Source organism: Acipenser ruthenus, chromosome 14 (genome assembly GCF_902713425.1).
Source record: "Acipenser ruthenus chromosome 14, fAciRut3.2 maternal haplotype, whole genome shotgun sequence".
Classification (NCBI taxonomy): Eukaryota; Metazoa; Chordata; class Actinopteri; order Acipenseriformes; family Acipenseridae; genus Acipenser; species Acipenser ruthenus.
This window is the reverse complement of record NC_081202.1, coordinates 17,708,684-17,726,886: the sequence shown is the minus strand read 5'-3', so window position 1 is coordinate 17,726,886 and position 18,203 is coordinate 17,708,684. Positions and strand designations below refer to the sequence as shown.

The 18,203-nt window shown below is 35.5% G+C and overlaps 1 protein-coding gene across 10 annotated transcripts in view; it reads left to right on the top strand.

Annotated features, from left to right (window-relative positions):
* Positions 1-18,203, top strand: part of LOC117419748 (regulator of nonsense transcripts 2-like) — a 32,169-nt gene that overhangs the window by 9,856 nt on the left and 4,110 nt on the right. For 9 of the 10 annotated variants that reach the window (XM_058985991.1, XM_058985993.1, XM_058985988.1 and 6 more), the window contains 11 exons: positions 2,740-2,848; positions 3,202-3,315; positions 4,513-4,629; positions 5,717-5,902; positions 6,499-6,702; positions 7,066-7,341; positions 7,657-7,840; positions 12,318-12,469; positions 14,185-14,304; positions 14,743-14,841; positions 15,222-15,392. In XM_058985991.1, the coding sequence (XP_058841974.1) occupies positions 2,740-2,848; positions 3,202-3,315; positions 4,513-4,629; positions 5,717-5,902; positions 6,499-6,702; positions 7,066-7,341; positions 7,657-7,840; positions 12,318-12,469; positions 14,185-14,304; positions 14,743-14,841; positions 15,222-15,392 (1,732 nt within the window). The other variant, XM_058985995.1, reaches the window with a different exon arrangement.

The following is an 18,203-nucleotide window of genomic DNA, read 5'->3' as shown; positions in this document are numbered from 1 at the left end:
GCTTCTTCCATTCCACAAGCCATGAGTGAAGCCACAGAGGCCATGGCTAATGAGTAAAAAATAAATGTAATATTTTTAGTTGGTTTGGGGCATATTCAGGGCTTCTGTGTTTTGTTTTTTATTAATTAACTCAGTGCTTATTTTTAGCTGTTTTCGTTTTTTTTGTTAGGGCTTTCACCTTTTATACTGTATGAAACGATTGTTTTCAGTTACTTTCCAAAATGTTTTCTTCTTTTTTTTCTGTCACAATATGTATGAACGCGACAGTACTTGCACACTTCAATTGTACCTTCTTTCCTTTGCTGTCTTCCACAACGAAATCCTTATGGTCATGGACATATTCTTCTGGAGTTTCTCTGTGCTTTGGCATTTTTTTTTTACATTTTGATACAATTTTTTATTCATTTTTAAATTCCACAAGCATGTAAATACACCCTATGATGAAACTGTAATACAGCTTCAAATCTCACAAGCAAGAACAATCCTCTGCTTCTAGTAATTGTAATCTTTTTTTAAATCTCGCACAAGTGTTAGATTCCTCCAACAGAAATGTATGACTGCTGCTACTCAGCAGTGGGATGGGTTAAAGTATTCAGAACAAATCAATGCAAGATACAAGTCAGGAAGGAGGGACATTGCCCAACTGCGCTTTTTGTAGTTTACTGTATTTTATTTATGTTTTCACAGGGAAAGGGGTAAAGTCAATCAACTGGTAACCATTTCCTGTGTTTTATTGGATATACACCGATTTTCTTGAATAATCTGTTATGTCAGTCATAGTATTGGCCCCAACAGAGGTTATATTTTGCTATGAAACACCAAACAGAGGTTATATTAAGCTATGATGGGCAAAACGTCAAGATAATTGGTTATACTGAAGTTGTGCGTGTAATAAGCACAAATAACATGATTTATCTGTGAAATGTATGCTTGAACACAACTACAATTTATTTGCATTTGGACTGCACTTGCTTGTACCAAAAACTACAGATTGTCTTTGTAGTCTTTTCACAAACAATCATTAAGAGCCTTCTAAATCTAAGAGCCAGATAGAGGGGCTTAACGAGCCATCTGTTGGACAGCCTGGAGATAGACCATAAGACAGAAATTAATAGAAAGCAGAGAAAGCAAAAAAAATAGTTTTAAGTATATAGTATAAAGCGGACACAATAAATATTTTAAATTAAAAAAGATACAGGTGTGAATGCTGCTAGTGCTAATGAGTGGTACAAAAATTGATTTTAGTCCTGTGTTTAGTTACCTAACTGGTTCAACCAGATTTGAGAGGTATTTTGGTTTTTCCGGGAAGGAAGGGGTGTTTGCATGGTAAGGTTCCTTTCAGTACTGAATTAAAAAATTATATATGGTGGGTGGCACACCCTTCATAACTCCTTATACACAGTTGTTTGTGACACACCTTGCTCACTACCTGCATTTAGTGTTTTGTTATTGTGCATAATAATCAACGCCAGGCACAACCCATAGCAGCCATCATCTTCCCTTATTGGTCATTTGCCTTTCCACACTGATCAGGCACCAGCTGGCCCTACGTGCCTTGCATGCACACCTGATTACTCACATGTCGTGTGGTTCTGGCCCTTTGCATAACATTGCTTTGTGATTTGCCTGCACTGTTTCTTAATAGTTACAAATAAAGTACTGAATGTACCAAGGTGCTGAGTCAAACTTGAGAAAGGACAACATAACATTTAACTGTACAGGGATGGGAATAAGGCTCCCATTGCTGGCTTTACTATGTTTAATAAGACACATCTGCACTTGTTACCTATACACTGGGGCTAATCAAGGACATAATACAACCTGGAATGGGTGAAAATGCTATGTAATAGGAGTCTCGTTTACATCCCTGCTGTATGTAAACTGGAATGGCAACTATTGATCTCTAAAGTTTCCTGATCATGTTGACTATGAAAAAGATGGCTGATGTCAACATTTTGCTATGTTTTATTTGTAATAGATAAAAATATCTTCCAAATGTGATCCTTGTTGAATAAAACATAATTAACCTGAATAGTAAACACTTGGAAGTGCTGTTATGGTACTTTCTCCTATGTTACAATGTTCAGATTTTTGGATTAAAGCAATCCTTTGTTCTACTTATTTTGACCAGGTTGCAACCAACTCTTTACTTTTCAGTGATTTATTTCTCTCTGTTGTCTAAGTTTACTTTGCAACTTAATGGACTTCACATAGTCAATATGGTTTTAAATAGAGAAGTACATAAATTACCTGTTGCTGACTTAGTATCACCTTCCAGGGAGAGGGCTGGGTAGACTTGAATTAAATAAAGATTTTTTTTGTCCCCTTTTCTTTGTGCTCTTCCTTGTTTTGGCTATTAGCCTGTGGAAGTGATCTGTAAAGTTTCATTTTGTTAAGGAAACAGAGCCTTGATCACTGGCACATGTTCTTAAGGGAGCATTCTCGAAATATGCAGTGACTAGTCATTTACAGTTTTTCCAACAAAAGGAGAAAAAGCTGAAATGTTTGATAGGGTACCCACATACTGAAAGGGGCTTTATACATTAAAAACAGGGCTTGTTGGGTAGAGCCAAAAAAACATTACAAAATACCTTTATATATTTGCAAAATAGTTTAGTTAAAACTATAAATGAGTCAATCGGTGAACTGGTCACAAACCAGTATTTGCATTTCAGGTAGATATTTGGTTTGTAACTTGTATATATTTGACCAATTAATTGAAAATGGTCATTTTTACAGGCTGGATTTGCTTCCGTTTTATGCTCGTCTTGTTGCTACATTGCATCCTTGCATGTCTGATGTTGCAGAGGACCTTTGCTCTATGCTAAAAGGAGACTTCAGATTTCATGTGAGTATTTAATCTTTTTTCCATCCAAGTTATTTCCAACCCACACATTAAATATATTCAAAATCCTGTTGATAAACCTAAAAAATGTTGTCATAAAAATGTACTTAAGTACCTTTTAATTTAGTTACAAAGGTACAAAGAAAATTCATAAATGTTTTGTTACACTGGGTCATGTATAAGTTAAGACAAGTGCACATTTAGACAGGTGTATGGTGAACATTGGCAGGTAGGCTCATCAAAACATTGTAATTTATACCACAATGGTGTTCATTTGTCATGAAATGCAGAAAACTATCCATGTTTTGCAAATTTGGAAAAGTAACATATTGTAATTGTAAATGTGTATGTTTTAGGTACGGAAGAAGGACCAGATCAATATTGAAACAAAAAACAAGACTGTAAGATTTATAGGAGAGCTGACAAAGTTCAAGATGTTTTCTAAATCTGACACTCTTCATTGTTTAAAGGTTGGTGGCTTAATTTACTTTTTACAACAAATGTTTAGATATTAGTTTATGTGGTATAGTGCTTGGAAAATGAAATCTTTCATGTCAGTAGGTATACAAAGCTGCCACCACCACAGTGCCAAAGCTTCATAGAAACCATTTGAGGTACAGATTTGTTTTTATAAACACTATACAAAATGTGTTGGTGACCCATGAAATTGGACATATAAAACACAATTTAGCAATTCCAACATTTATGTTGAACATGTATTTTTGCTCCTGTTTTCCTTTTTAACATAGCACTTGTGGAGTTTAATACTTCTGCATCAACAAAATTAATTACTATTATTATTTAGTCATTTTAGTAGACACTTTTATCCAAAGCGACTTACAGAGACTTGGGTGTGAACTATGCATCACAACTGCTGATGCTGCAGTCACTTACAATAGGACCTCGGTTTTGTGTCATCCGAAGGACAGACAGACACACACACACACACACACAAGAGGTCAACCATTATAATTATAATTGTAATTTATTATAAAACTGATTTGTGACACATTAATTGGTTGTAATTTGAGTGAATGGTTGAATCCCCCAGAACAAGTTCTATCTAGACAATGTTTAAATTTGACAATGGGAAGCATATGTAGTATTTGTCCTAATCACAGATTAAGTAAGAGCTTGGACAGTTTATATAGCTATTTGAGACCTGAACATATGTTAACATTTATTGGTATTTTGACCCACTCTAGCAAAGATTAATGATAGGAAGAGAAGAATATGTATTTAATGGAAATTCATCATGCTCATAAATGGCTAATTTGTACCAAAGTTTGTTACACCCAAGGTAATCCTCAAATCAAGTTATACCGTGCACTACTTATATCAAATGTATATATATATTTTTTTTACAATTATTTTTATTCATTTTCCAATTTTTCTCCAAATTTTTTGGAATGTCCAATTATTATTCAACCCGGCTCACCGCTGCAGCCCCCGAACTAACTTGGGAGAGACGAGGCCGAGCACTCGTGTCCTCCGAAACGAGTGCCGTCAGCCGTCCACGCTTTTTCACTCTGCAAGCCCGCCGTGCAGCCATATTCAGAATTAACAGCGTTGGAGGACCACGCAGTTTTGTTACCATCTTGCTGAGGATTTGTTGAAAACAAACAAAAATCACTTGGCCCTTTATTCTCAATGCTATTTTTACACAGATGCTACTATCTGACTTCTCTCATCACCACATTGAAATGGCCTGTACTCTTCTGGAGGCATCTGGGCGATTTCTCTTCAGGACACCAGAATCCCACTTGAGGACCAGTGTCCTTTTGGTAAGATAGATGCTTAGATTAATGTAATGTGTATTGTATTGCTTTTTGTACAATATAACCTTTTGTATCAAATGTTAAGTCCAAAATTTGCTTTTTGACCCCTGCAGTGGATAAACAATAAAGATCTTCAAATAATTAAAAGCTTAATTTCCGCCACAGTATTAAAGAAAAAATAGAAAGTAAAAACCAACTGTACATGTATTATTTAAAAAAAAAAACACACACATTTGTGGATTAACAGTTTCTGTAAAAGTTTTATTTTCATTTTTTTTTTAATGTTCTTGTTCTTATTCTTGTTCTTTAGATGAATCCTCTTACAAGTTATACAATAGGTCATGTATAGTCAAATATATAATAGCAGAAGGAAATTAACTTTTTAATGTAAGAATGTAACCTAACCAGCAATTGGGGTTTATTAGTTTTCATTTTGACAAGGAACCATTTTCTTTTGAGCAGACAAAAAAGGGCTTCATTTTCTAATGTCAATTTGGAATTTTGGATTTAAATGAAGGATTGTAAGGGAATTGAGGTCTCAAGAAGCTGCATTGTTGGAGACAATGAAGCCCTTTTTCTAAATACCCCAAGTGCAAATTGCAAAACCTTCTTCAAGGACATAAAAGGTCGAAGTCAGAGAAACATAGGAACTATAAAATGTATACTTTGTATGTTTTATTTGTTACCACAGAAGAGGTTTCTGAATGCTAGCAGTTTATTTCCATTAACCTAATGCAGAACCTGTTTATCACTTTAGATATAACACAACAATAGCCCCCTGTCATGCTATTGGATTGTAATTCAAAATGCTGTATTTTTGTCTGCTATTTCTTTGAGTCTTTTCAAGAACATATTTTATTCCATCTTTGGTTTGGTTGATACCCAAATAATTGTGTTGACAGATTTCTCTTCGTCCCATTATTTGTTTGGGGCAATAGGATTCCTTTATCAAAGATAATGATTGTACGTTCTGGCTTTCTGCCCTTCTGTTAAAAGATTGGAATAGAAGCACGGTATTGGATCTGAAACTGCTAGTTGCATAGCTAGATGTTCACAAAACCAAGACACTAATTACATTGTTCTGTTTGTGCAGGAACAAATGATGCGGAAGAAACAAGCCATGCACTTAGATGCCCGCTATGTCACCATGGTAGAGAATGCATATTATTATTGTAACCCACCTCCAGTTGAAAAAACTGTGAGGAGAAAGCGACCACCACTTCAAGAGTATATCCGCAAACTCCTTTACAAGGACCTGTCCAAAGTCACCACAGAAAAGGTAAAAACATTACAAAAGATGTAAGTAAGGTGTATTGCCAAAAGTAATCAGGCTGTCTGTGTTTGTTTGTCCATTTAGATAAAAATCCAGTCCTATACAGGTATGCACTGGGACATCTTGGAGAAAAAAGGGTCAGCTTGTTCATAGTGTTCAACATAGATACACGAATATAAACTTATATTATGACATCTGATGCTAACTGCTTTAATTTAGCTGTCTTTGCTTTAACTGGATAATCAAATAAAGCTAGAATTGTCATCTATTTTATATACAGGCATAAATGAGAGGTTTATTAGACCTTGTTCCATGTCGTATCCTCAGTCAATTTGTAATGAGGGACAATAAAAAAGAAATAATAATTCGCTAGATGACAGACAAACGTGAAAAATAGTTTTTGTTCTCAAAGGTCAGACCTATCATATTTCACATACTGCAATTTCAGTCTCAAACACACCAAATCACTCCTAATCACCATTTGGACCTCCAAGGTTCTAATACCTGTCAGCTGAGTAGGATCTGAAGTACCGTTAATAACCAAGCGCTGAGGGCCAGACAAAGGAAATGAATCAATAAATGTTTATCTTTCTTGATTTTAGGTGCTACGGCAGATGAGAAAATTGCCCTGGCAGGAACCAGAGGCAAAAAATTATTTAATCTGTTGTATGGTTAACATCTGGAATTTAAAGTACAACAGTATCCACTGTGTAGCCAACCTGCTAGCAGGGCTGGTGGCATATCAGGAGGATGTGGGCATCCATGTGGTGGATGGGGTGCTTGAGGACATCAGACTGGGAATGGAGGTGAACTTGTTTTGTATATTATTCTGTTCTCCTGAGGGGAAAAAAATGACGTATTGCTTATTTGTCATGTACTTTGCTGGTTTACTAAGTATATCATAATGGGGTCCGTTATAGAAAAAAAAATCATAATTTCGTAAATTCAGTTTTTTTGCTCAAAGTAATAAAATGTGTGGTCTTGCATGGTAAAGTAATTATTGATATTCTTCAGCGTGGTTACAGCAGACAGATTGGGCTTTTTCATAGAGAGAAGCAGAATCACAAGCCCTTTTGTATACTTAAAAATGGGCCTGTAATCTTTAGTACAGGTTTGACTGTTTCTTTTTTATGCAGAATGTAAAATCATACTGTTTTGTTTTTTTGCAGGTTAACCAGCCCAAGTTCAATCAAAGACGAATCAGCAGTGCCAAATTTTTGGGAGAATTGTACAACTATAGAATGGTAGAATCGGCAGTGATCTTCCGGACTTTGTATTCCTTTATTTCATTTGGTGTAAATCCTGACGGAACTGCCAGTCCCCTAGATCCTCCAGAGCATCTTTTCCGAATCCGTATGGTTTGTACTGTTTTGGATACATGTGGACAATACTTTGACAGAGGATCAAGCAAAAGAAAACTTGACTGCTTTCTTATCTACTTCCAGGTATGCGAGTAAAATAATGTGATATTAAAAAATTGTGTACAACAGTAATCTTTTAAGATTGTATATTGAAATGGCTGTAGATTGTGATGGTATACATATTTACTATGTCTTTGTAAGTAGAGGAGAAACTTGGTGCTTTTTCCCCCTGAATAATGGTCGGGAGTTGTTCTCTTAATACATGGAAATACACCGAGTATCCCAAAACCAGAAGGAAGTGAGATATATACCTAGAGGGTTATCATCCTGTTTAATTTGTGATTGACGATGATGATGATGGAGTTTTTTTGATCTGTTGGATTTGTGTTTTTGTTTTAGCGTTACATCTGGTGGAAGAAGAGTTTGGATGTCTGGACCGAAGGCCACCCATTCCCTATTGATATTGATTACATGCTCAGTGATACCTTAGAGCTGCTGCGACCAAAGATGAAACTGTGTTGCTCTCTGGAAGAGGCTATTCGGCAGGTGACAGGCTTGGAGCGTGAATTCCTGGTTAAACTAGGTGAGCACATACCAGTAGTTTTACAAAATAGTTCACATAATTGGTGCCCAGTTAAAGTGTTACTGAACACCCTTCAGTGTTTACAACAAACTCATCACAACATGCACGTCTCGTGGTGCTGGTCTGTGAAAACATATTTACATGGGGAGTGGGTAATGACAGGTTCATCTCCATTTAGGCTTGTTTCACTACATTGTGCACTCACAGCTCACCTGAAGGATTAAGTTAATGTACTGTACAGAGATGTTCTAGAAACTAGCTAAGGTATTTTTCCAGCTAAAAAGGTATGTCTCTTGTGTTGCTTCAGCGGATGTTTTTCATTCTTTTCTTCTGAATAATTGCTTAGCCTACAATGGGATCTTTATTTTAGTTTAGCTTTGTGAAGGTCTAACATTCTTCAGGTGTAGTGTGTTGTTTTCTTGCTTTTTGTTTTGTTTCTTTTCAGGTCACTGTACATTTTGTACATTAGTTTCTTGGCCTAGTTTGTCACATAAGTGTAGTCACAGTTACTAATGTTGGTCAAAAGGTAAATCATTAATTTCTTTAACATCTAAGGCCTATTGTGTTTTATCGTTGAAGTAGTGTTGGGACGATAATTTGATAATATCATGGTAACGGTGTTTGTTGATATATACACACACACTATACTGTTTTATTAGTATTATTTGTGTTATAATATTGTATTTTATTGGTTATCATGATGATCGCCTGTCTGGTTACAATTAAATGTGCTGTAAAGCGGCTGGCCCAGCATGGCACATGGGTAGGGATCTTCAATGAAACTGAGAAGTGTTTAAACTGAACCACAGTAAAGTGACACAGGTTTCATTCAGGGCTGTAGTAAGTGTGTGCCTATAATTACATGTTCAGCAGTACAACTGAACAGTTTTGGGATTTGTGCTGTGTATTGATTGGCTGGAGTGTCATAATGCTGATCAAAAGAGTAATCTCGGATCAGAGTAGGTTAATGTTAAGCAGCATTTATTTACTGTTAAAAGAACACAAGTTTAGTTTTTGTATTTTCATCTTTGATATGGTATTTTGTTTTAAAAGGCAGTTTTGAAATATTTGTGTTCAAAATAAAGCAATGCAGCACCTTTTGCATTCAAACAAGTTCAGTTTTATCGCTGTAAGTGCAGATACCAGCATCATTTTTGGATGATTATTGTGATGCAGAAAATCCATTATTGCTCTAAAGCTACCTTCAAGCCCACATTGTTGTGCAGTTACAGCTGGCTAAGGCTGGTGACACATTATACTACAGATCGCAGCCTTTCGATCAATGAGTCCTTCATGATCCAGAATTGGTAACCTTTTATATCCTTTCATTCATAACTTCACAAAGATTTGAAGCATGGATGCAAAATGTTACAATGTTATAGCAGGTTAAGACCGATTTCCATTTGCACCCATACTTGACTAACTATGAACTATGAACACAAAATAACAAATCTAAACTTAACTGAAGACATTGACTCGGTATGCAATTACAATGCAATTAAAACCTGTTATTTTATTGTTTATGGATTTTCTGAACGAGAAGTTAACAAAACCATATCTGAACAGTAATGCATACACATTTTAAAGGTTTACTCGATTTTCTGGGGAACTATGCATGTTATGAAGCTCTCCACCATAGAACATGGGAAAGTTATAATTATGATGCTGTAATGCTATCTGTCTTGCCTTTTGTAGAGGTTTTAATAGCTACCTTTGTGACAAAATTAATCTGGGGTGCCAGGTAGGCATTGTTTTAATCCTACCAAATAAATGATATCAAATAAATCGTCACTGGGACCTAACAGCAAGCACACTTCTAACTATTAGACCCTACTATTACCCCAATATAAACTCATGTTTATAAATACATATTTTTAATAAAGGATACAGAGTTTCATGGAATAACCATAATTTATCAAGGATGAGACAATAGCATTTAATATACACCAGGCCTACTATAAATACAAAATATCAAACTATATAAACAAAACACATACAAAGTTCTTCCCCCTCTTATCCTAACTCAGATTTTAAATCCATGTCATCATATTATGCAAATTAGAAAACACATGTACATGCATATATTAAATCCTTCATTACAATAACTCCTTGCATATGCTATTGCGTTTCAGTCAAAATGACAAATCTGTGCTCCCGAATGGTGTATCCAGTAAAGGCACTCCGTGTGGAGTGCAGGATGTGCCTTATAGCCTGGAGATTGTCGTTTCTAGTCCAGGCTATTTCACTGCCGACCTGGACAGGAGTTCCCAGGGGGCGGCGCACAATTGTGCACAATTGAGTGCTGCCTGGGTGGGGAGGGCTCACCGCGCACCAGAGACCCCTGTAGACTGTCCGGGCACCTGTGGGCCTTCCTGTAAGTCTGCCCAGAGCTGCGTAGTCCTCCGATGCTGTAGCTCCGAGGTGGTTGCATGGCGGGCCTGCAGAGTGAAAAGAAGCAGACTGCTGACGGCACATGTTTCGGAGGACGCGTGTGTCCGTCTTCGTCTCTCCTCGAGTCAGCGCAGAGGTGGTAGCGGTGAGCCGGGTTGTAATAAAAGTAATTGGGCTTTCCAAATTGGGGAGAAAATGAGAAAAAATAATTGGCAATTCCAAATTAAAAATAAAAAAAGACAAATCTGTCACAAAATATCAATTGTTACACTAACCAATGATTACAGATAACTCCAGCAGCACAAGTAGGCAAAGATACTCACTATAGTTATTTTTAAATCATTGAAGAGAATACAAACGCGATAGTATACATCTAAAACACCCACATGCAATGAATTGCATATTATGTTCAGGTTAAATAGCAGTGAAGCTCTTTGTAGGACAAATACCATTTCAGAGACAATAACATTCTTCATTCACTATTAGAACTAACCAAAAATTAGGAATAAATAACACATTTCAATCTACTATATGGCAAATAGGAGAAAATAGCATACAGTTACTGTAAACAGAAAAGATAAAGTTACACGGCAGTCAATTTTTACCACAAGTACATTATTGTAATGCTACATTGGAATTTGCAACCAAAGAGTCCCGCATCTATCCAGCACTGTAAAAGCAGTATTATAAAAACAGTCTCTGGTGTCTCGCTGTCAAAAAAACAGACACGAATGATTAAATTCATCCAGAATTCTGCATAGCTTTAAATTAAACAGTCTCAGCTATCCCGGTTCAGCTAGTTTATTGGTCTGTGATCCAGCAGTCCCCCTCCCCTAGTTGTAGCAAAATACAAATAACAAAAATGTAGCCAGTCTAAAAGTGAAAGTACTTCACAGCTGACGAATTGATCCTTTCCAGCAAAATAAATAGCAACCAGTATACAGTCAAACCCGCTCGTAGGTCGCTTTCTGTTCCTAGATTGCTCTGCCTTCCACAGCTCCATAAACTCTCCAGTTTAACACATTCTGCCAGAAGCCCACAGAAAAGTCCTAGCAAACTCAGAGCTACGTTCCACTGTGCCGATCCAAGAACAAAGTTAATTGAATTAATCAACCTTACTTGACTATTGCCTATTGTTTATTGCTTATTTTAGTAACCATATTTAGAAGATAAGACTTGCTGTAACCCACCACGCTTGCCAGCATTACAATTAGAATTTTCTCCGTCCCCCTCTTACGACACAGGTGTCTTTGTTCCAGGACTCATTCAGTGGCGCACTATTATACACTGAACAGATGGGTTCATACAGATCATGTGGTGTTCTGGCAGAGACCTTTTAAATTAAAGCTGTTTCAATATATTTTGCTTTTATTTAAAAAAAAGAAATTGTATCATGATCTGTCTTTTCTCTTATGTAGCATTATTATTATTATTATTATTATTATTATTATTATTATTATTGCAAACACCAAGGATCAGAATTTTTCTGACTGAGATATCAGATTCAAACTCTTAAGTTGTATCTGTGCATGTATTTACTTTTTCAAATGTCCTCAGCAATAATAGAGAGAAGATTTACTGAAATAAAAAGTGGTGGACTAATATTTACAAAAACAGACAAATAGGCTACATTCAATTATTATCCCAGTTTAAAATCTGGTTTCAAAGAAAAGACATAAACAAGGCATGACTAATTGCATGCCACTACTATTCTTTAAAGGTAGTACACAGTGTCCTCTTTAAAATAAAGCAGCGGAGATAAATGTATCTTTAGAAAAAAGGTAAGGTTAAATAAAGTACCGTCCAGCTTTGAATATGTGCATGTTTAATCTGCTTTTTGTAAGAAATTCACTCTGTTTCAGCGTTACAATAAACACAATTGAAATGTTGCTTTCTTTGTATGCTTTTCCTTAGCACTGGCCTCACCAGGAAACCATTCCCTTGGCTTCTTAGGATTTCAGTTGGGGTTTGCTCTTCTGTATTGATGTGACAAACCATTCATCACTCAAGTTCACAACTAACATATTTCCTTTTTTCAGAACTGAAATGTTGACATAGAATATTTATTTTCTAAAAAAATATTTAGGGCTAGCTAATGACAAAGACTCAAAAGACTCGAGCAGTATTAGAGAAGGAGAAGCCATGGAAGAGGAAGATGAAGATGATGATGAGGAAGGTGGTGCAGAGACTGAGGAGCAGTCTGGAAACGAGAGTGAAATGAATGAGCCAGAAGAGGAGGTATGGTTTGAGCAATCACAAGACCCATTGAATGCTGTACTAGTGTTTGCTTTCACCTTTGCAGAAACTCATTTTGAGGGTAAAATGAAGAACAAATAGCTCACCTAGTCATTCTGAATTGGTTGTAAATCTACAGTAAGCACAATAAACACTTGAGACAGCACTGAATACAAGAACATGTTATACATGTGTAAGATATTACAAAGATGAAAACAATTAACAGCAAACCAGTTCATAATACTTCTATGTAATATATTTATTTATTAGAAACTGTCCATTTTAGACTTTAAAAGCAAGACTAATTCTGTAGTTGTATTGCACATTAAACAAAATAAATTAGTAATATTATTTTAGTGATTTTTATAGTATTTTCAGATCCTAAAATGTATGATACAATACTCTGGTGATTCTGTATACTTCTCTTTCTGAAAATAAAATACATAGTTTCAGCAGTGTGTACAGATATTATAGAAGTTGTTTGAAGACCAATGACTTGCATATGCTTTGTAGATAAAGAATGGTTTCATCAGGGCAGTGATGTAATGTATCTATGGTTCATGCAAATAAAGAGCCATAGCCTATTATAAAACTCCCTTTGAGAGAAAATCTTAAGCTGTATCTCTTAGGACAAGAGGGATTCCATTGTGTATTTTTATTTTGTATAAATACCATAGCAGACTACAGTTTCAAAATGTAAATATAGTAGTGTTCATGTAGTGTATTGTTTAAGGAAACAAACCCATAATTATTTAAAAACAAATAGAATCATTGAAAGCTGATTGTAAGAAAGTCACCAAACAGCATTTCAACAATTCTTTAGGGGCCAGCATTACAAGGCTGGGGTGTATAAATGAAGGTATGTGATATATCATTGATCAGTAGCAGGGAACCAGTTTTTAGAAGTCTGAAAGGTACTTTCCGTGAGTGGCAATAATCAGATAAAATAAAAGTAGTGTATGCAAATTTCAGATTAAAAATAACTGTCAGTTTATAGAAAAGAGTGATTTACAGAGGATTTAGCATTTTAATAAGCAGGATAAAAGCTAAACTGGGTCATTCCACACCGAAGGGATTACATTTTGTGATCTTCCCCAACTCACCATATTTTGATATTGCACATACCTGGAAATGTTTTCGGAAGGTTCCCAAAATATGGAAAGTTATGGGCCTATAATGGGGAGGTGCCTATGATGGATGAAAACAAGCACTGAAAAGGGGCAATGTTTGAAAAGTCAGGTCTTCGAAGTATTCAAGATATCTTCTTGATGGGCGCTGCGCACACAGAGCTACTCTTCAAGTTTAGTAATGTGTCAACATATTGCCTTTTGGTGACCATATATGTTAATGTAAAGGAGACACATTTAGAAAAAAAAGTGCAATGATGTCAATAAAAATGCCATGCTTGAACTCCAGAACCCCCCCCCCCAATAGCTTTATGACATCATAAAAGCACAAGTGTATATCTGCTATCCCTTGGATATCTATTAGAGTTAATAATTTGTGATTCTTCCTAAAACACTTCCAGGTACATTCATATGTGATATAAGAATGAGACAGTGAGGTGGCTATCATTGATCCATTTGATGTGGAATGAGCAAATGTGGATTTGCTCATTCACTCCGAGCTAAGTAAATTTCTCTTTATTTTCTACCTTGGAATGCTGCTAGAAACATTGCAGAGTGTACTGTAAATTATCCTTTTGTTTTTTATGGGAGGGTTCGGAGAATGAGGAGGAAGAGGGAGAGAGAGAAAGAGAGAGAGAGGAGGAAGAGGAGGAGAACACTGACTACCTGACTGATTCAAATAAAGAAAATGAAACTGATGAAGAAAACAATGTAAGTACACATACAATCTTGTTTAGAAATCTATCTATTTGAAAACGTGAACCATATATTATCATCCAAACTATGAAAAATATGTGCAATTTGTTCCAATTATCATGTTAGTTTTCTTAGCTTTTTTTAAAAAGTTATGATTTATCCAGATTACAATATTGATTTTTGTGATAGTTGTTTCTTGATTTCTATCCAATTTAAAACCCCCAAACCAGTCAGCTTTACTTCACAATTCTGTTGCCCAAATTGCATACTATGGCATCTCTTATCCAATAAGATACTCTACACCCAAATTTATTTACATATGGTGAAATTAGTTATGAAGTACACTTTAAAAAGCCTTTCAATACTAGGATTTTTAATTTTATTATTAAATATGACTGAACATCTGTTGACTGTACTGTGTTTTTTTAATTCTTATATTTTTCAATCTGAAAGGAGGTAACGATAAAGGGCGGAGGTCTCAAACATGTTGCCTGTGCAGAGGATGAAGACTTCATCCAGGCCTTGGATAAGATGATGCTGGAGAACCTTCAGGTAATATAGTTAGCATATGTTGCCAAGCAGCAGACATGCAGATAAACAGTTACACCTGTAAGCATGATATGGTAAAACTCCAGTGGTATTTTGTGCTAATGAATTGTGAAGTTAGTCTTTTATTAGTGTCTGTTTCATTTTCTTAATTCTCTGAACTTCTCCTGTGCTGGTAAATAGGTTCACCCTGGGAAGTCGAATGCAGTTGCTGCCTTAACCACTTTATTGGAGAGGCTGTGAAATCTGACACACTGCCTCTGTTCAGTTTATATGGTCGTAGTAACTGCTACCCCTTTGAGGGGGGTTGAAGTATATAATGCTTGAATCAGATATTTATTCTCTGTAATACCAATACATACATATATCTTTTTTTTTTCTCTTAGCAACGCAGTGGCGAGTCGGTGAAAGTGCACCAGCTGGATGTAGCCATTCCTCTGCAGCTGAAGAGCCAGCTAAAGAAAGGACCCCCACCTACAGGAGGGGGGGAGGGAGACACCGAGATTGCAGACACCATGCAGTTTGTGATGTTAACGAGGAAGGGCAACAAGCAGCAGGTACAATGTTATTAACTTTTTTTGTGTTGTTATTGTAGGAGGCTATAGAACTTGAAAATGGAATTATCCATTCATAATTGCATTTGTACCTATATCTTAACTTTCCATCCAATTGAGATGAAAGGTGTCATGGTACTGACTGATTAGACTGTATTGAAAGCTTGAAAAATGTGTTAAAATAAGTTATTGTAGTTTTTATAATTGTATCAAATAATATTACGTTTCACTCAGTTTCATTGAGATTATATTTTTTGTGAAGGACATCCAGGCATCAGAAGAGTAGGCAGCTAATTTGTAAATATCACCTCATCCTTCAGTAACATATATATATATATATATATATATATATATATATATATAATATATATAGATAGATAATGTGTGTGTGTGTGTGTGAATTTTAGTTTATTAAAAAGAAACTTGAGAAAATAGCTGTAAATAGCTATTAGCTAATAGTTGCCCCTGAGAGATCCTGGAATACCAGGGACTCTGAAACTGAATTCATTGAGTGAAGGAATTGCAAGACTTTTTTTCTCAGTTTAATAAAATAACACACACACACACACACACACAAATATTCCTCATGTTCTTTGGACAATTAGTCTAGGGCACTCATAGTCATTAGAATTTCCTGAACCACACCCATGCTAGATTTTAATCTTCTTTCTTTCTTTAGAATAGTGGGAGCGCTTTTATATATCTGTAATCCAAAATGCAGCCAGATGCACTCCCTAACAAAGGGTGTCCTTTTAGAAGCGCTTGCCTTTTAAAAAAATAATATATCTTAAGTACATTTTCGCATTGGCAACCCTTTCTAGTCCAAAAATGTACCTATTAAATAAATCTAAACTTAATTAAACGTTTAAGAATGTTTAAATATTTCAATTTCTTGGTAAGTATGCAGACAAAGATTTAACCCTCCTTTTTACAGAGTTCAGTTCTTTAAAATAACCAGAATTGCTTAAATGAAGATAAGGCATCGTATTGGCTGAAAAGAGCAAGTAGTTTTTATAGGGGATTAACATTTGTCCTCTGGTCGATGTAAAGCTAATGAGTCAAATGCTCTTATCTCTGTTGAAATGAATATTAAGTGACAGTTGATCATTGTTTATTTAAAGCTAATTAATGTGGGTTAAATGGAACTGGAGTGATCAGCTGAGTTTAAAAGAGAGAGCACTTATTTAAACATTTCTATGATGTGCTTTTTATACAGTACCAGTACTGTGAACTCTGCTTATGAAAATACTGACTTTCAGTTTCCACAGACATCTTGATTTCTATTTCGGCCTATTAAATTGCAAGAAAATATACTGTAGTGGGATTTGTGGTTTTGGGATTGAAACCGTGCCTTGTTCTAAAAGGTGTTTTAATGTTGCTGTAGGGAGTTGGCTTTTCCTGCAAAAATAAGCAAAAAAGTAATAAGAAATGTGGGACTGTAAGCACAAAGACTAAATTGAGAGAAAAAAAAAAAAAAAATAGTCAAAGGGTTGAGGGTGCTTTCTCAGTTTTGAGCAATGGTACTGTGACAGGATTGACCGAGGTTTGAGACTCAGAGACAGTATAAAGTTAAAAAATAAAGTTTTTAATAAACAAAAATACAAAATAAATAGGCACAAGGGCCAAACAAAAAGGTTTTAAACATAAAATAAACACAAAGCCAAACTTACAAAATAAGCTTTCCAGGCTGGGCGTTGCCTTCACTGGAACAGAAAACAAACTGAAAACACAGCACAAACAAAACACTCTTCTTCTCCTTCCAGAACTCTCCTCTACAACTCTCTCCAGCCAGGGCCTCTCCCCTGGCTTTTATTCCCTGTGGCTGGAGCCCAATTAATCAATAATAGCTAATTATTCAATTAGGGCTCCAGCCACATTCTCACATGTTTTTCTGGCAGGGAGGAATTTTAACCCCCTCCCTGCCAGTCCCAACCATGATCATAAAGACGGGGCAGTCCCCCGTCACAGGTACACTTAAGTAAACACTGACTTTTGTGTTGCTTTTGAATATAGCTGTAAGAGTTAATGAACTTTCTATGATACTAAAACAAATGTTTCTTGTTTTAACATTTATGTTTTCATATCCCATAATTGAAACCCTGTTTTGCATGCATGGTTATTTGTAGCTCAGTAGTACAAGCACAGCTAAAAAAAACAAATTCACAGATCAAAGTTACCCCTGTTGATGGTAAATGATGGGTTTTGGCACTTCATGTAGTTAGGATTAAGTAAGTGCAGGCACTTCTCAAATTTGTTGTTTGGTACTTTTTAAAAGCTGTTATAAAGATAGCACTGCCATGATTACATTTTATTCCTTGTGTTTTTCTTCTAAATAAACTGGTTCAACAACTGGTGTAACAAACTATTATTACATATACAAATACAAGCTAATTAAAGTGTGTATGTGAGGGTGTGTGTCTGTTTTTATGTATTTTCATTTGTGCCACAGTAGTTCAATACAGTTTTGGGTTCATGCCAAGTAGCATGTACATTTAAAGTCACTGACATATTTTAGAGTCAGACTATCCAACTGCTTTTCTTTTCATTATTAATTAATTAATTAATTAATTAATTAATTAATTAATTAATTAATTAATTAATTAATTAATTATATTTATTTTTAAATCTCATGTTTTTATCATTTTGTTTTTTGTAATTAGGAATGCATGGTAGCATTTGTAACTAATTTATGAATAACACACTTTAGTCAGTCTGCCAGTCAAAGGCCCTCAGGGAAACTTTTTAGTGTTAGTAATCAGGAGAGTTGAGAGCATGAAATTGTCTGTGGGTAACAGTTAATTGAACCATATCTTC